Genomic DNA, 14,674 nt, shown 5'->3' on the forward strand with positions numbered 1-14,674 from the left:
TGTGACTGTTCAAGGGGCACCAAAAAAGTTCAGTCAATATCCTACCTACATTTATTACCACTGCAGAGGAAGAAAAATCCCATTTATGTTACAAGCTCTTGATGACTTCCATGCCCCACACTTCCCAAAGCTTCCCTGTTTCTTTTCTTCATCCTGTGTCAGTCTTGCTGTCTTAGATTCCCTTCTGTTCTCTTCAACTACCAATTAAGTTCTTTGTTTCTAATCCTTTCCTCTAAAGTACAAAGTTTAGATTTGGATTTTCTCTTTCCTTTCTTACTAAAATTATTGCTGTTTCTGTGTAATGGCAGTGAAAACAACAATAGTCAATTCCCCACGTTGGCATTTTACCTATTTTCTAACAAACAACTGGTCAAGAATATCTTCTTGTCTTAGTTCCACCTCAGACTAATCTTTGCATCACCAGATAACATAAGCCTTCGAGGAGTGCCCACAGACAATGTGCTCACTACTTCAGTGAAAGTATTAAAAAGCAATAACAATAAAACCACATTTCCCAGAATCACAGAATAGTCAGAGTTGGAAGAGACCTTTGGAGACTATGAAGTCCCAGCCCACTGCCAAGGCAGGCAGGGGAAATATTATTTCCAACATTTCACTCTGTCACACATCTGAAATTTTCAAAATGAAACTTATGTTTGGAAAGCAACGAAAGACAAATATTAGTGTAAACTTCTACTAAGCCACATCCAAATTAATTCAGCAGAATGAAGAAATTTGATTTCAAATTATGCGTGAAATTAGAAGCAACTCAAATTAAAAAAAAACCAAACCTATTACATTCCAAATATTTTAATATGAATTTTGACATTACTATATGAAAGCTTAAACTAACAAGCTTTTAAAATATGCAATAACCGTGAGCTTTATGTTATGAAACTTAAGTTTACACCAAACATTCCATAGGGACAATAAAATTATTTGACCCTCAGATTTTGCAAATTTACCTGTATTCTTCACGTTCAAGGAAATGTCTCCTTTCCCTTAGCAGCTTCTGTTTGTTTTCAACAGCCATTATTAACTGGTTCCAGAGTCAACATACAGTTTGTGAACTATAACCAATAACAACAATGAACTTACCCTTAAAGACTCCTGGAATGAGGAGGCCTGGTACTGTGCATATTTAGCAATTGTTGTGTGAGATCTACTGCTTTCACAACGCCAGATTTTCTTTGTTCCAGTGGGGTCCCAGTTTTCATCTGCTGGCTGCAGTAGTTGTGTCCTTACTTCTACTATGTGTTCATTATTCGCTTCTACCAACGTCTTAGTAGAGAAGAGTCCTAGATCTAATAAACAGGAACAAAATTAATGAGTGACAGTTAAAATGTAATAAAAAAGCTTCGGGAAAATACTTGGAGTTATCTAAAGGTTTACCCTAAAGCACTTTTCTCCCTCAGCCTTCACAACACTGCACACCTGTACATTAATTATTAACACTGGTGATTAACACTCAAACAACTTTTCTCCACACAACAGTAGAAGCTCAGAATAAACTTGGCAGCTACTCCGTGGATGATATTCCAAGAAATATTTTACATGCCTTGGGTAAAAAAATCTGTAAACAATGTTTAAATCTATTACCAATTAAGTATTTTTCAGAGCAGCTACTCTGTGGATTATATTCCAAGAACCATTTTACATACCTTGGGTAAACAAATCTGCAAACAGTGTTTAAAATCTATTACCAAGAAAGTATTTTTCAGACCAGAGTTATAAATGCACTTCCATCATATAACATATTTACTACCAGCACTGATAGTTTATTTGTCTACAGACTCCAAAACGTTGTCTGGAGTCAGATTTTAGATCATTAAATCTAAACACAGAGACATGCATCCAGTTTTTATGGGAAAAACATCTCTCTGTAAATTTCCACATCCACAGCTCAGCTCCTCTCTGTGCTCAACAAAATCTGCTCTATTTGTGGTGGGTTTTTTTGACACGATCAAGATTAGAAAAAACAGCAAATTGAGAAATGACACATTACCCCAATGATTTGGAATATACAAGTAACAGAGTATTACAGAAATAAAACATCCACTTCTAAGAACTGAGAGATTTCTCTTTAAAAAAAACGTATTTTTTTTTCCCCATGAGTAAAAAAAAAATAAAGTAAATTTACCTAATTTAAGCGCTCCAGCAAGGCCACGTATTACAGTAACAGGGTTGTTTGGATTTGTACAAAATTGATGTAAAGGTGGAAAGAAAGCATCTCGTTTATTTTCCAACTGCAAAATTGTAATGGAATATTAGATGTCAGATCAATTTAGATTCCTTATTTGTAAAATAAGAAAGAATAATAATAAAAAAAAAAGAGGTAAAAAGAGAAACAACAGAAAGAAAGCAGGAATTTTCTCCATTTCCCCTCACTGTGGGCAATGAAGAGCTACACCACTACAATTCTTTCTATGGTTAATGCTGGGTTCACTCCTGAAATTAATTTGTTACTGTAATTTGTTTCTTGGCATGAATTATTCCCAGGCTGCTTTGGCTTTTGCAACTCAGGTTTCCTGCACTTAATTTCTTTATCTGCCAGCAGCCTTGTACATTCCCTAAATCTACAGAACTCCCTGAAGAGTAAGGTAATACAGTTTCTTTTCAGAGGTTAAAAAAAGCTAATTCTACACATAATGTATACAAGAAATGGTACAATTAAAAGGCTGCTCTCATGGTGCACTTTGGATGTCCAGCTTTGGATGGACACAATGCTGTGACAGACTTTTATTAAGGTAGATGAATTCAGGTCCAACACCCATCCAACTATCCCATCCAACTTAACCTGGCTCTCAGGCAGATTCCTGTAGTATTAAACTGAAGTACCAACCTCTTCTGGCCCCCAAATCGAGCTGACCAAAGCTGACTTGAGCTTTTTACGCTGCCTGTAATTTACTCTTCTCTTATTGAGGAAATGGATATCCTATAATTTATTCTTCTATCACTAAGGAAGTTAGCTCAATAAAGCTATTATGAAACTTTATTTCCAGAACAGAAGTTTTAATGGCTACCTAAAAAAATACTACCCGACCAAACCCTGCCTTTTCCTAATGACATTTTGTTCTTAGCATCACTTCGTCTTTTATTCCTTTTTCTTCACTGTATTTTGGAGCAGATTGTTATGAGAGTTTAGTTGAGTTACTTGCTCATTTATACATAAGCTGTCACTTGCAAAAAACTGTACATACATATCTGAAATACTGTGCATTGTATCTAATGAACTGTTCTGCTTATTCTGTCAACATTTTGAGTATTAAAAATAAATTAAAAAAAGTCTGAAGCGTTTTGTTCCTTGTTTACTGAAATTCTTACTTTACAAGTACTTTAAGAGTCAAACTATGTCTCAAAATTTTCTTTAAGTCTAGCATTTTTCCTGCTTATATACTAGTCTGGAGAGCACTGTAATTAGAACCCAATGATGAAGAGTGCATCTTTAAAATAATTATATTACATAATTCAGATATCCAAACAATTACAAACGACAGGCAGCAATACACTTCTGCCACTTGATTTACTTACATAAATACTAGGTGTAGGTGGATTCAGCTTGTCCTTTGGCAAGGGAGGGTATGGTGGAGGCGGTGGTCGTGGAGGTGGGCATTTATCCAATAGAATACTACTGTTAGATAAGCCATTTTTACCCAGATTCCTAAAAGGAAAGAAGAGCTGCCTCTGTCATTGCTTGACAAATAAAATAAATACATATTGGTGTAATCTCCTATGCAAAATAACGTTGTATAAGGAGAAACTGTAACTTAAGATGCAAATAAAGCCCATATATTTTAATCAAGAATTTTCAGTGTATAATTTGCTATTATTCAAAATTATTCCCACTTTGCCTGCCAAATCTACTACAGTGCCACTATTAGTTAGAAATACAGCCATTTTAAATACAAGCAAGTGACAAAATTTAACAGAAAAAGCAGGTTTCAACTAGAAATGGAGAAGAACCTTATCAGGTGGATGATCATTTCACAGGAGCTGAGGAAGCGCAGTCCGGTGCTGAGCACTGTGGCAGAGCAAAAGTCAGAAAATGACAATGTCTCAGCCAAAAAAACCCTGTTGAGTCACAAAACCCAACTACAACTACAGATGCTGAATGAACCACCACCTACCCCTCCCTGATTTACAGGTCTTGGAGCCAAAAGGAGCCATCGCTGCATAATCCGTTTTTTTTGAGCAACAGAGGAAATGCCCCATCCTGAGCGAGTTTGTTTGTCAACACCCCTGTGTGTAACTTCAGTGAGAACCTCACTGCTTGTATTTCCAGCCTTTCACTAGATATTTCCAAGCGTGGATAACCCACTGTATGTTTAACTTTTTCTAGAACAGATGACCTGAAAAATCTCATTCTAAAGTTTAGCCTATAGTCAATACCCAGTTACCATCACTAGGAAAGTATTTTTTTGATAAAACCACCCCTTACATTTTTGTTAAAAATGACTCAACTACTTCAAAACTCTTCCAACAGAATACTATCCAAATTCTTCTTCCAATCTCACTTGATTTTTGCTACATCCCACAAAATGGGATGTTTCCAATGCATAATTTGATCACGTTTTTATAAAACTCACTGGCTACAACAAGAAAGTTGTTCTGGTAACAACAGTCTTCAGCAGAAAACACAGCTGACTTCTATTAGACAGAACTCCCAGCAATGGAGTTTGTCTGTAAAACAGAACCTGTGATGATGCACTGAGAAACACTGCAGAGCTGGAAGCTGGCATACGAGAGCTTAAAATTAAGTTATACCACAAACCACAAGTAAGGTGGACTTGAGGGCTGAGATCAGATCAGACTGATTGTTATGACAAACACTTTAAAGAAAACGGGAAAACATCTCCTGTACCCCAGGCTGCAGCAAAGTATCCTGAAAAAGTGGTGGCCACCATGACAAACCAAGTCAGCCATTCAGTTCAGAACATGTGCCAGCTTTGTACCTCTGACACTACTCTCCTCTGACAGAAGGTCAGAGCAATACAGAGACATAATTAACAACTTCTCCAAAGCACATCTGCCAAAATACCACACAGTTTACTCCTTGTGACAGGTGAGTCTAAAGTCAGAATAGACTGGTATTTCAAAGAGAGAAAAAGAACGATGCAGAAGCTTTGATTAGGCACCACCCAACATGGCAAAAAAAAAAAATCACTGACCAGTGCTTAATGTCTGATGGAGTTATTGCAAACACCCCATTGTCCCCAAACACACAAATACCCTCCAACAAACCAAAACACAACCCTAAAATAACATGGCAATATAAAATCACTACTGCACAGAAATTTTCTGACCACAGCTGCATTAACCTGAGATTCAGACCATCTATACAAAGTGAAATTATAATCTAAATAGCAGATATTAGAAGTTACTATAACCTCTGCATTACCAAACTGAAAAAGTAAAATTAAAAAAAAGCAAATGCATAGTATTAAAAATAGAAGAGAACTTGGACAAAATTCAGTTTGCATTGATAAACAGTTCACAGGCAATTTCTCAGGCAGTGAAGATGAGAAACACCGAACTTGAAGAAGAAGATACATTGCTCAGAACTAGTGTGACTTCAGCTACTGAAGTCACAGCAAGGTGGTCACCTCAGCGAAAGCTCAGTAAAGCCACAGTGAGGGCTTCAGGGAAGGGGGGCAACAGAGAGAGGAGAAACTTCTCTACACTTAGAGAAACCACGTCTGAAAAGGCAAAGAAGACAGAGAACAATACAGAGGAAAAGATCAGATGAAAAAAGGTTATCTCATAAATCCAGCATCTGAAGCTGATATTACCAATTCCACGCTATAATTTCCTATTAAGTTATTAAAACCCTCTGTAGAAATTTTAAGAGAGGAAAGAGGACAAAGAAAAGCAAAGCTGAGATAGCAAAACATTCATAATTCAAGTGACACAGGAAACAGATGGGCAGAATATTTAAAGTTGTCTTTAACAGACCAGTTTCACTCTATCATCTTTTTTTTAACTATGAATCAGAATAACTTACTATTAATAACAATACAAGAGAGCTATTAAAGAATAATCCTGTAATTGATAGTATGCCAAACAGAGCAATAGAAATTAAAAAAAACACTACAGAAGTACTAAAAATATTTGCTACCAGCATCTGAAACATGTGAGTAACCACTGCCAGCCTCCACCTCTGGAAATATAGAACTATGGCCAGTGCAAGGAAAGTGAAAAGACCTTTTTTGACCACAGAGACTGTGATGAAAATCTCACAAATCTCAGTTTCAAGAATGTAGTTTTGGAGGATTTCAACAGTGGTGAGAGGATTTCAGACTGGCTGAAAGAGGCAGCAGATGCACAACTCAAGGCAAAACAGGCCCCATAAAGAAACTGGATACCCAGTCACCTACAACACCAGGATGGAGGAATGAAGAGAAGGACAGGCTTCATTCATTTAAATTGACTTTCCACAGGAAACTGGCTTGTCATGGACTATGAAGGCAGGAGAACACCCTTCACTCCCACAGTGGGAGGAGAAGGCAGGAGCAGCTGTCAGGCTCAGAAGTGCAGCCTGTCCTGAGCCACAGCTGCAGCTACTCAGTCCAGGGCAAGTTACTTGATGGGTGAAAGCAACAACAGCTCAAGGGCTTCATCCTGAGGACCAAACTCACACTGCCCACACTTAAGAGCAACATCAACCACCATGGATGAAACAGATACCTCGATTTCACAGAATCAATTAGGTTGGAAAAGACCTCTGAGAGCATCGAGTCCAACCTGTGACCAAACCTTGTAAACCAAACCATGGCACTGAGTGCCACATCCAGTCTGTCCTTAAACCCCTCTGGGGACAGTGACTCCACCACCTCCCTAGGCAGCCCACTCCAATGTCTAATAACCCTTTCTGTGAAGAAATTCTTCCTAATGTCCAATTTAAGCTCCCTGCCACGGTTTAAGACTATGTCCTCTTTTCCTGTCGCTGGTTGCTTGGGATTATTTCATGTCATCATGGGATCTCTTGAATAATCAATCATCACATTCATTAAAACACCTCTTTTTTTCCTATTCTACTGCTTTCTAGGATACATTCCCACACCTTCTATAAAAACCAGATTACAGCCTTCAGTCTCAGAGAAAAAACTTCCCCTCTGGCTGTACCAAGACACACAGGTGACCAGGAGAACAGGTGTGACACAGTTTGTTTCACAACAGTCACCTGTCCCCCTCATTACACAGCACCCACTCCCCAGCCTGTGCTTTTAGCAAAGAGCAGCACAAATAACAATATCTAGGGATATCCTGACAAATGGAGGCTGATGGCTTAACCTGAGATGAAGCCTTCATCCACCTACCACACTTCTTCCCTTGAGTTTACTATTGTCACAGCAGCTTGTTATGCAGGCAGGATGTCCCTGCCCCACAGGAAGGCAGACTCCAGCTCCAGCCTTAGAGACTCCCCTGCTGGAACTCTACATCACTATTAAAAACTACATAAAACAAGACCAAAATCTGATCTCAAGGCAGTATCACTGAACCATTTACAATTACATGAAGCTTATCAGGTAGTTGCTAAATATTCTTAGGTGCTGTATCGGCTTCGTGTCATCCCAGCTGACTAAAAAAATGATATAATGCAACTTTAAAGCTACTTGTGTTACAAAGCTGAACAGATTTTAACTCTATTTTATTACCAAAACTCTCAGCTACATCAAGAATAATTCAAGTTTACATGATCAAACCTATCTTCTGAGAACCAAGAATAATTATCATTATTCCATCCTTTAAATTATAACCATCCTTTAAATTTGTTAAATTAATTACCTCAATAGTTTTATTATTTCACTCAAGCCTAATGTCAGACTGAGAAAATTATGTCTGTTTCTCAGAAAGTAGTTCCATAGTGCTCTTCAAGTCCTCTGGAACCTTTCCTGTTTTCCAAGAACTGTATTAAAAAAAAAAAATCATTATGAAGGATAAACAATCCTCTGGCCTACCCTTTCAGAGCTCTTGGATGTATGTTATCTGGCCCTCTGCCTTAAGAATGCCAGATTTAAGTATAACTACTGTTTAACCTTCTCCTTGAATATTGTGAAAACAGGGAGTGTGTTATAGTACATCCCATGATGTGAATGTTTTATCTGCCTTTTTCCCAAGCACAGAACAAAAATGTTTACTGAACCCTCTTGCCTCTACAGACAGTTCTAAAAGTTCTGTGCAGTCATTAAGGTTAGTATTTTTTTGTGTTTCTTCTTTTTCATTCTTGTCTACAGTTTTTCCTCTTCCAAATGTAATTTCTGTGTTTTCTAGAACTATTAGCTTCAGTACTTCTGAAAATATTTGCCCTTTTTTGTTTTCCATTGGGAGATTATAACTTTTTCATTATAATGAAAAGCTCCTGAACAATTTCCAGTTATCCATACATTTCGATTTTAGGTGTAATTTACAGGTCAAAACAGACTAAGTTACAATTATTTGCGCTTAAGCAATTATTTTTGTTGTGAAGGCAGTTTAAGTGAATTATTATTTGAGGATTAGCTGTATGAGAATTACAAGGTTTTACCGCTCAAGAGATTATAGTTATTCTGAAGAACAAAATTAATACCCTCTCTTCTCCCAATAAAAATCACATCTAAAATGAATACAAGGAACTGTGGATTTATTTGATGCTCCATCTCAATTCTATCAGAATAAATTAATCTACAAATAAGAACGAACAAGACACTTTTAAAATGTGCCTGCAGAAGGAATCAGCTGTAGCACTGGGATGCACAGCACTTACTTAACCCAGTCCTGACTCAACACTGAAATACCCACCTGTGGCAGTTTGAGCCACAATTAACAGATACAATCAGTTGCTTTCATACCACGAGTTATTACAAAACCACAGAGAAACGTCTGTCAACCCCCATCTCTTTGGAAGGAGGTGGTTACACACAACACCCAGCTTGGGCTCTCCAAGGCTCAACCTCCCCAAGGTCCTTTTGTAGCCAGGAGAGAGAGACAGAGGAGCTCTCAAAGGGGAATACAGAACTCAAGTCAAGCTTACATTATGCTTAAATGCAAGTAATACCAGATAATTAATTATACAATTTATCATGCAGTTCTCTACCCCAGCCTTTCACAACCAGGTACTGAGCTGGCAATACTCCCGGAGATCTTTTGTTTTAAACCTACAGAAAACCCTACAATAGAATTGTGGATTTTCTCATTATGCAAATGTATTTCTAATTGTTTTTGAATTCTGTTCTGGTTTTGACCTCAATAGTACAGGTTGGCAGTGAATTTCATAGGTTAATTATATGTTATGTAAGAAGTAATGTTCCTTTTTTTTCTTTGCTTAATGACTTTTTACATCTTTCTATTTCATTTGCTAATCACCTTGCTCTTAGCCTGTAAGACAAACAGAATCACATTAATGACTTATGTAAGAAAAGCATTATAACAAGTGGCACCAAACATTTTCATACACTTGCCTTCCCCCCTAAACTATAAATCTTTCCTATGGTTTTTCACTCCTAGATAATTCCGCTTCCATCTGCAGATTTCTGTATTTGCCTCTTGAACAAAAAATAATCTCTTATTCTAAGCAGGGTTTAGCTTGTGAAATCACAGTATTTCAAATTTTTTTCTTAAAACGTTTGCTACAGTAAAGTTCATGTGCCAAAAGTAACTGTGCCTTTAGAGCAACTGAGCAATTCTGCCCTGAAGCCAAAGAATCTTTTGCTTGTAAAGAGAATTCTCAATAAAACCAGAACTGCTTTCCTTGTTCTTAAGAAAAAAACATAAACTTAATTCAGCTCCTTATCCACAAAACACTTCCCTCAAACAGACTGGCTCTTTTCCTCTGGACCAAAAAGTTCTCAAACCAGTGAGTCCTGAACTGACTTCCCTGAGCTTAGTAGCCTTTTTTAATACCCACTACCATCTAACCTACACCTCTCCTTTGCTTCCCCCAATTAAGCCAAATCAAAGCTTTCAAGTTCAAAAATGCTTCAGAGTTTTCACATCAGTCTTTCCACATATCACCATAAAAATGACAACAGCAACTTCCAGCTGACACCAAGTTGCCCCGTTCCCCAGCTGGGCTCTTCAGAACTGACAAAGGACCTCCTGCACACACTTCTCTAAATCCTTATCAAAGAGAAGTTTTCTTTGGGGCTTTGCCTGTTCTTTCAAGGCTGTGAAATAAATTAATAAATTACGAGGAAAAAAAAATAATAACAAAGATACTTGTTATGTCTTTTATAAGAAATGAAACAAGTCAACTCAGGAACTTCTCTACTTGCTTGAAGGACGGCCTTGACCTCAGCTTGGTTTTAGAAAGGATAACTGGCAGACTCTCCTAACCGAGATGGATACTGGATTTTTATCCCTCCTCCAGGATGGTAATTAGATGAAACACTGAGCAAGAAATCAGCTGGTTTCACTTCAGTAGAAATAAACAGCTCAAGTGTTAAATCTCAAGTCTTGTGATAATGTTTCATTAATTCTCCTTTCAGAAGGATTGCTCACAGGGAAAAGATACTTACATTTCTAAGAGCACAGAAAAGAGCCCTTGATAACAGTCTCTTTAAGGAAACCCGATACACAACCAGACAAAGCAGCACACTCTTCTTCTTTTCCCCATGTATTAACCATCAGCTTTTCTAATAACAAACTCAGAGCAATTATTCTTAGTGTACTTTTTATTTTAATTTCACGGGTTTCACTTATTCTCAAAAATTATTTGGGGTTGTGTTGGTTTCTTTTTTTTTTTTTTTTTTTTTTTGTAATGACGTCAACAGGAGATTTTTCTCTAGGAATCTCTGGAAGGATAATTAATTTAATAGTACACTCTTTTATCTGTTAATTTGCCCAGAGGCTTAAAGATATTTAGTTTACTATGTAAACAGTTTACCAAACATAGTAATTTAGTTGTTTTATAACCACCTTAAAATTTACTGTTGCAATCAGTTTTATTGGTAGGAAAGACTAACCAAATCACACTTTAACTTCCCAGAATCACCTCCTCAATTCCTTTTCATCCTTACACTCCAACAGCAGTTTAACAAGATGAGCACATTTGCCACCCTACTGTTCTCCAAAACAGCATCTTAATGAGATTTGCATATTCGAGTGAATGCAGCTCAGCTCCTGCATTTCTCAATTCCCTGTGGCTTTTCACTGGCATTGTCTGGCCCTTCAAGGGAAGCTCCTTGTAGAAGTATCAATTGCTAGGCCAGCACCCCACGTCTGACCCCTTCTCAGCCTCCTGAACAACCTCATTTCACCCCGGGAACAGAACACGGCTCTGTTAAATATCTCCTCAACATTCTCGCCGAGGAAGACGGATATAAAGAAACTTTTCAGCCTCTGCAATTATCTTGCCCTACTTAAGTGCTCACTTTAGTCTTTGGCAAAACAAAACATTTACCAAGTGTCTTTGCACAGACCACACAACCCATTCACACCTAATAAAAGGACAACGAAATGGAGTTTTCTATTTGGCACGTGTTTTGCATTTTATGATACAAAGCCATCTCGTTTCACCTAATGGCTTCACTTGAGCAGCTTTTATTAAGACAACACTTGTTTACATAAAGCAAAATTACAGTCTCCCAGTATTTATTTTTGCCTAATTCCAATTTTATTTTATACTTCCCTATCCCTGATGCTTATTTGTTTTTAAGCAACACACAAAATCCAAGCAACATTAAGAGGTCAGTTTTTGGTGGAGAATTACCATGTTGCTTCCTGATAAAATCCCTCCTGTGAGATGAGGAACTTCATTATCCTGCACTTCACTATCCTGCAGTAGGTCAATTGTAGTCAATCGACTCGTGTGCATTACTTAATCCCAAACTGCTGCTAATTCCAGGTCTTTTGTGCTCTAAGCACAAATAAACCTGATGGGTCTGAAAGATGCAAAAAATGGCTTCTCTTAGACAAGACTTTTTTTAAACCCGTAAGCACTTGATGAAAAAGATTATTTACCAAGTAGATTTCTGAGGAGGCGACTTAAAAGTACCATAAACACTTTGGTTTTCAAGTAAGCATATCGTAAACAGAGCCAAATGCAGAATAATGAGGAGGAAAACAAAAATGATTAATCTAGTGCTCCAGTTATAAAAAAACCAAGTCCCATCCACCTGTTCCTACCTGTCAAAATGTCTATTTTTCCCTAGAGAATACCATCAACAGTGCAACACACTGTACCAAGTAACTATTGTCAGACAGCAAGAATAAGACAGAAGATAACAGAATATAATTATCCACATAGGAGATGAAGCCAGAGCGTCTTTCTGAACATATCAAATAAAATAAAGGTGTGTATGTAACAACTGACATATACCAACACATATACAGTGTAGCTGTACATAATTATGGATATTGTACTGTATTATGTACACTGTACATAATACAGAGTAGTTCCAATATATAAAAACTAATACTTCAGGACAACTCCCCTCTCCTCATGCATGAAGTTTATTCTAGCACAGGTGTTTGGGGGAGGTTGTCTTTTTTTTTTTTTTTCCTTTAAAGGAAAAAAGAAATCAAATAATTGTTTTTCAGGTTTTCTGCTCTGGATAGCTTTTCTTTAATTTTTACGGTAATTTTAAAAATCAACACTTCTGGTCACAAATTCACTTTAAAGCCTCAAGATACCACTTACAGAGACAGCACCCAAATGTACCCAGTACTATGGGAACTACTTTCAATTCTTTGCTTTTGCATTACCTTACTCTGTGTTAAAAGAAAGGTTACCACGCAGTATTGAAGTTCATGATATATTGGTATATAAACTTCTTCTACTATGCATAAATGTCGACTTATTTTCCAAATGAACAGGGCTTCCAGGAGATTATCTTTCAATATTCTCCCTCCTAGACATTTTTCCCTATGTGAATCATGCACACAACACCTATGACAACTCTGCTGCTCCAGAGCTGCCATGTGCATGCCTGTACATACTCAAACTCTACAAATATTAAAACAAAGCAAGGGCTAATCAGTACATGGCTGGAACAGCCTTACCCTCAAATTCCTGTATATAAACTGTCAGCCATATAAGACTGGTGGGGGAAAAACCCACAATATTAATATATTATATAGTGTTTGTGTTATATAGTTATTATTTTTATTCGTATGAACAAAGCATGTAGACAGAAGCTTTCCCCTAACAAGTAACCAGCCCCAGCACAGGTGAGTTACAGCAATAATGAGCCCAACAGAATTTTCACATATGGGAAACTAGCTGGCTGCCTTTACACTTCAAGCTTACACTAAAAATTATCCTTGTTGTTAGTCCCACAAAATTTCTCAGAATCTCTTGTTATTATTAGCAAACACATGCAGAGACTTTCCAGAAAGCATCATTTCAATAGGAGAGGTCCTGTCTCTAAACCTGCAAAAGTAGTCCCAGCCCAGACTGAAGCATTTCTTGACCTCAGAGTTGCTAAAAAACCACAAATCTCTCCTCCACTTTTACCACTGCTCACCCTTCCTTATTATCCACCTTCTAAGTCCTCTGCCTTGCTGAATGAAGGTGCAGACAGGCTGAAGAGGGAGCTCTCAATCTCTACTCAGTGAGAAAGAAACAAAGGAAAAAAGGCACATCTAACACTTTCTGAGCTGTCTGCAAACTACACAGGGCAAAATATTAGTTTACCTCCGTTGAAAAATTATGGTTATGTGAGCCTGGTAGAAAATAAGGACTATATGGAACCCAAGTGAAACACCTTTATGAGTTTCCCTTTATCTTGGAAATTAGGTGTCACTAGGAATACAACACCTCCATCAATGAGCACAAAGGTAACCACTTGTATTAAGATTTTTGTAGTAAAAATGCTCTACGTTTTCCTACTTACCACAAACTCCAGATCTCACCTATAAAAAGCTTGAAGACTAGTGTGCTAAACCCATCAAAATGCAACATTTGAATAGAGGCTACATTTCCCATTACTCTCCCAAAAAAGCTATGTGCCAATTTTGAAGACAGATCAGCGTAAACTTTGAGAATTTAAAGTCTGTAACAGTTTATTTTATTAAAGTCTGTAACAGTTTATTTTATGCCTACTTGCAATGCACTCATCCTAACACCACACACTGAAGCTATTTTTATACTTCTACCAGCAAGAACAAATACATGGTCCCAATTAAAAATTAAACAAAAAAAAAGCTGTTAAGCTGTTAATTTTTATGAATGTAATATGTGTAGAAGTGTCACCTGGAAATGAACATTACAATTAGACTTAATATTTGAAAGATGACAAAAAAAAGCTCCCTATTGATTTTTTTCTCTCTTTTAGGAAATTTGTCTTTGTAACACATGGCTACAGACTGCTATAACATGGATCAGTATTAGTCATCAAATCCCACAACATTAGAAACTAGTAACTCTCAGTTGCAGTAACAGATGCAGGTTTTTTTGTAGAATGGTATAAACATACTTTTATATCATTTTTTAACATCAAAAAGAGTTATGCTCAAAACCACCACACCTGCTACATAAAATATAGCGAACACATATATATATATCCCAAATCAAATATTTTGGACTAAAATATACTGAGATGGGAAAAACTCCAACAGGAATTCCAACACAGAAAAATACAGATAATATTTCAACTAAAAGAACTGTAAACACAGTTCAGTATGGAAAACAGCAGAGTACAAGCCAAAATAACCACGTGCTTGTGATTAAAGGGACTTCAGTGAACTTTAAAGGCAT

At 37.1% G+C, this 14,674-nt stretch overlaps 1 protein-coding gene across 19 annotated transcripts in view; it reads right to left on the reverse strand.

Annotated features, from left to right (window-relative positions):
• KDM6A (lysine demethylase 6A) overlaps window positions 1-14,674 on the reverse strand; it is a 151,577-nt gene that overhangs the window by 18,370 nt on the left and 118,533 nt on the right. For all 19 annotated transcript variants that reach the window (XR_003526412.1, XR_003526405.1, XR_003526414.1 and 16 more), the window contains 3 exons: window positions 3,532-3,661; window positions 2,141-2,246; window positions 1,099-1,304 (listed from right to left, as the gene is read on the reverse strand). Coding sequence is in view for 8 of the 19 variants with exons in the window: in XM_027635818.1 (XP_027491619.1) it covers window positions 1,099-1,304; window positions 2,141-2,246; window positions 3,532-3,661 (442 nt within the window). In the remaining 11 variants the exon portion in view is untranslated. The remainder of the gene's footprint in view (window positions 1-1,098; window positions 1,305-2,140; window positions 2,247-3,531; window positions 3,662-14,674) is intronic.

Source organism: Corapipo altera, unplaced genomic scaffold, assembly GCF_003945725.1.
Source record: "Corapipo altera isolate COAL_440 unplaced genomic scaffold, ASM394572v1 0, whole genome shotgun sequence".
NCBI lineage: Eukaryota > Metazoa > Chordata > Aves > Passeriformes > Pipridae > Corapipo > Corapipo altera.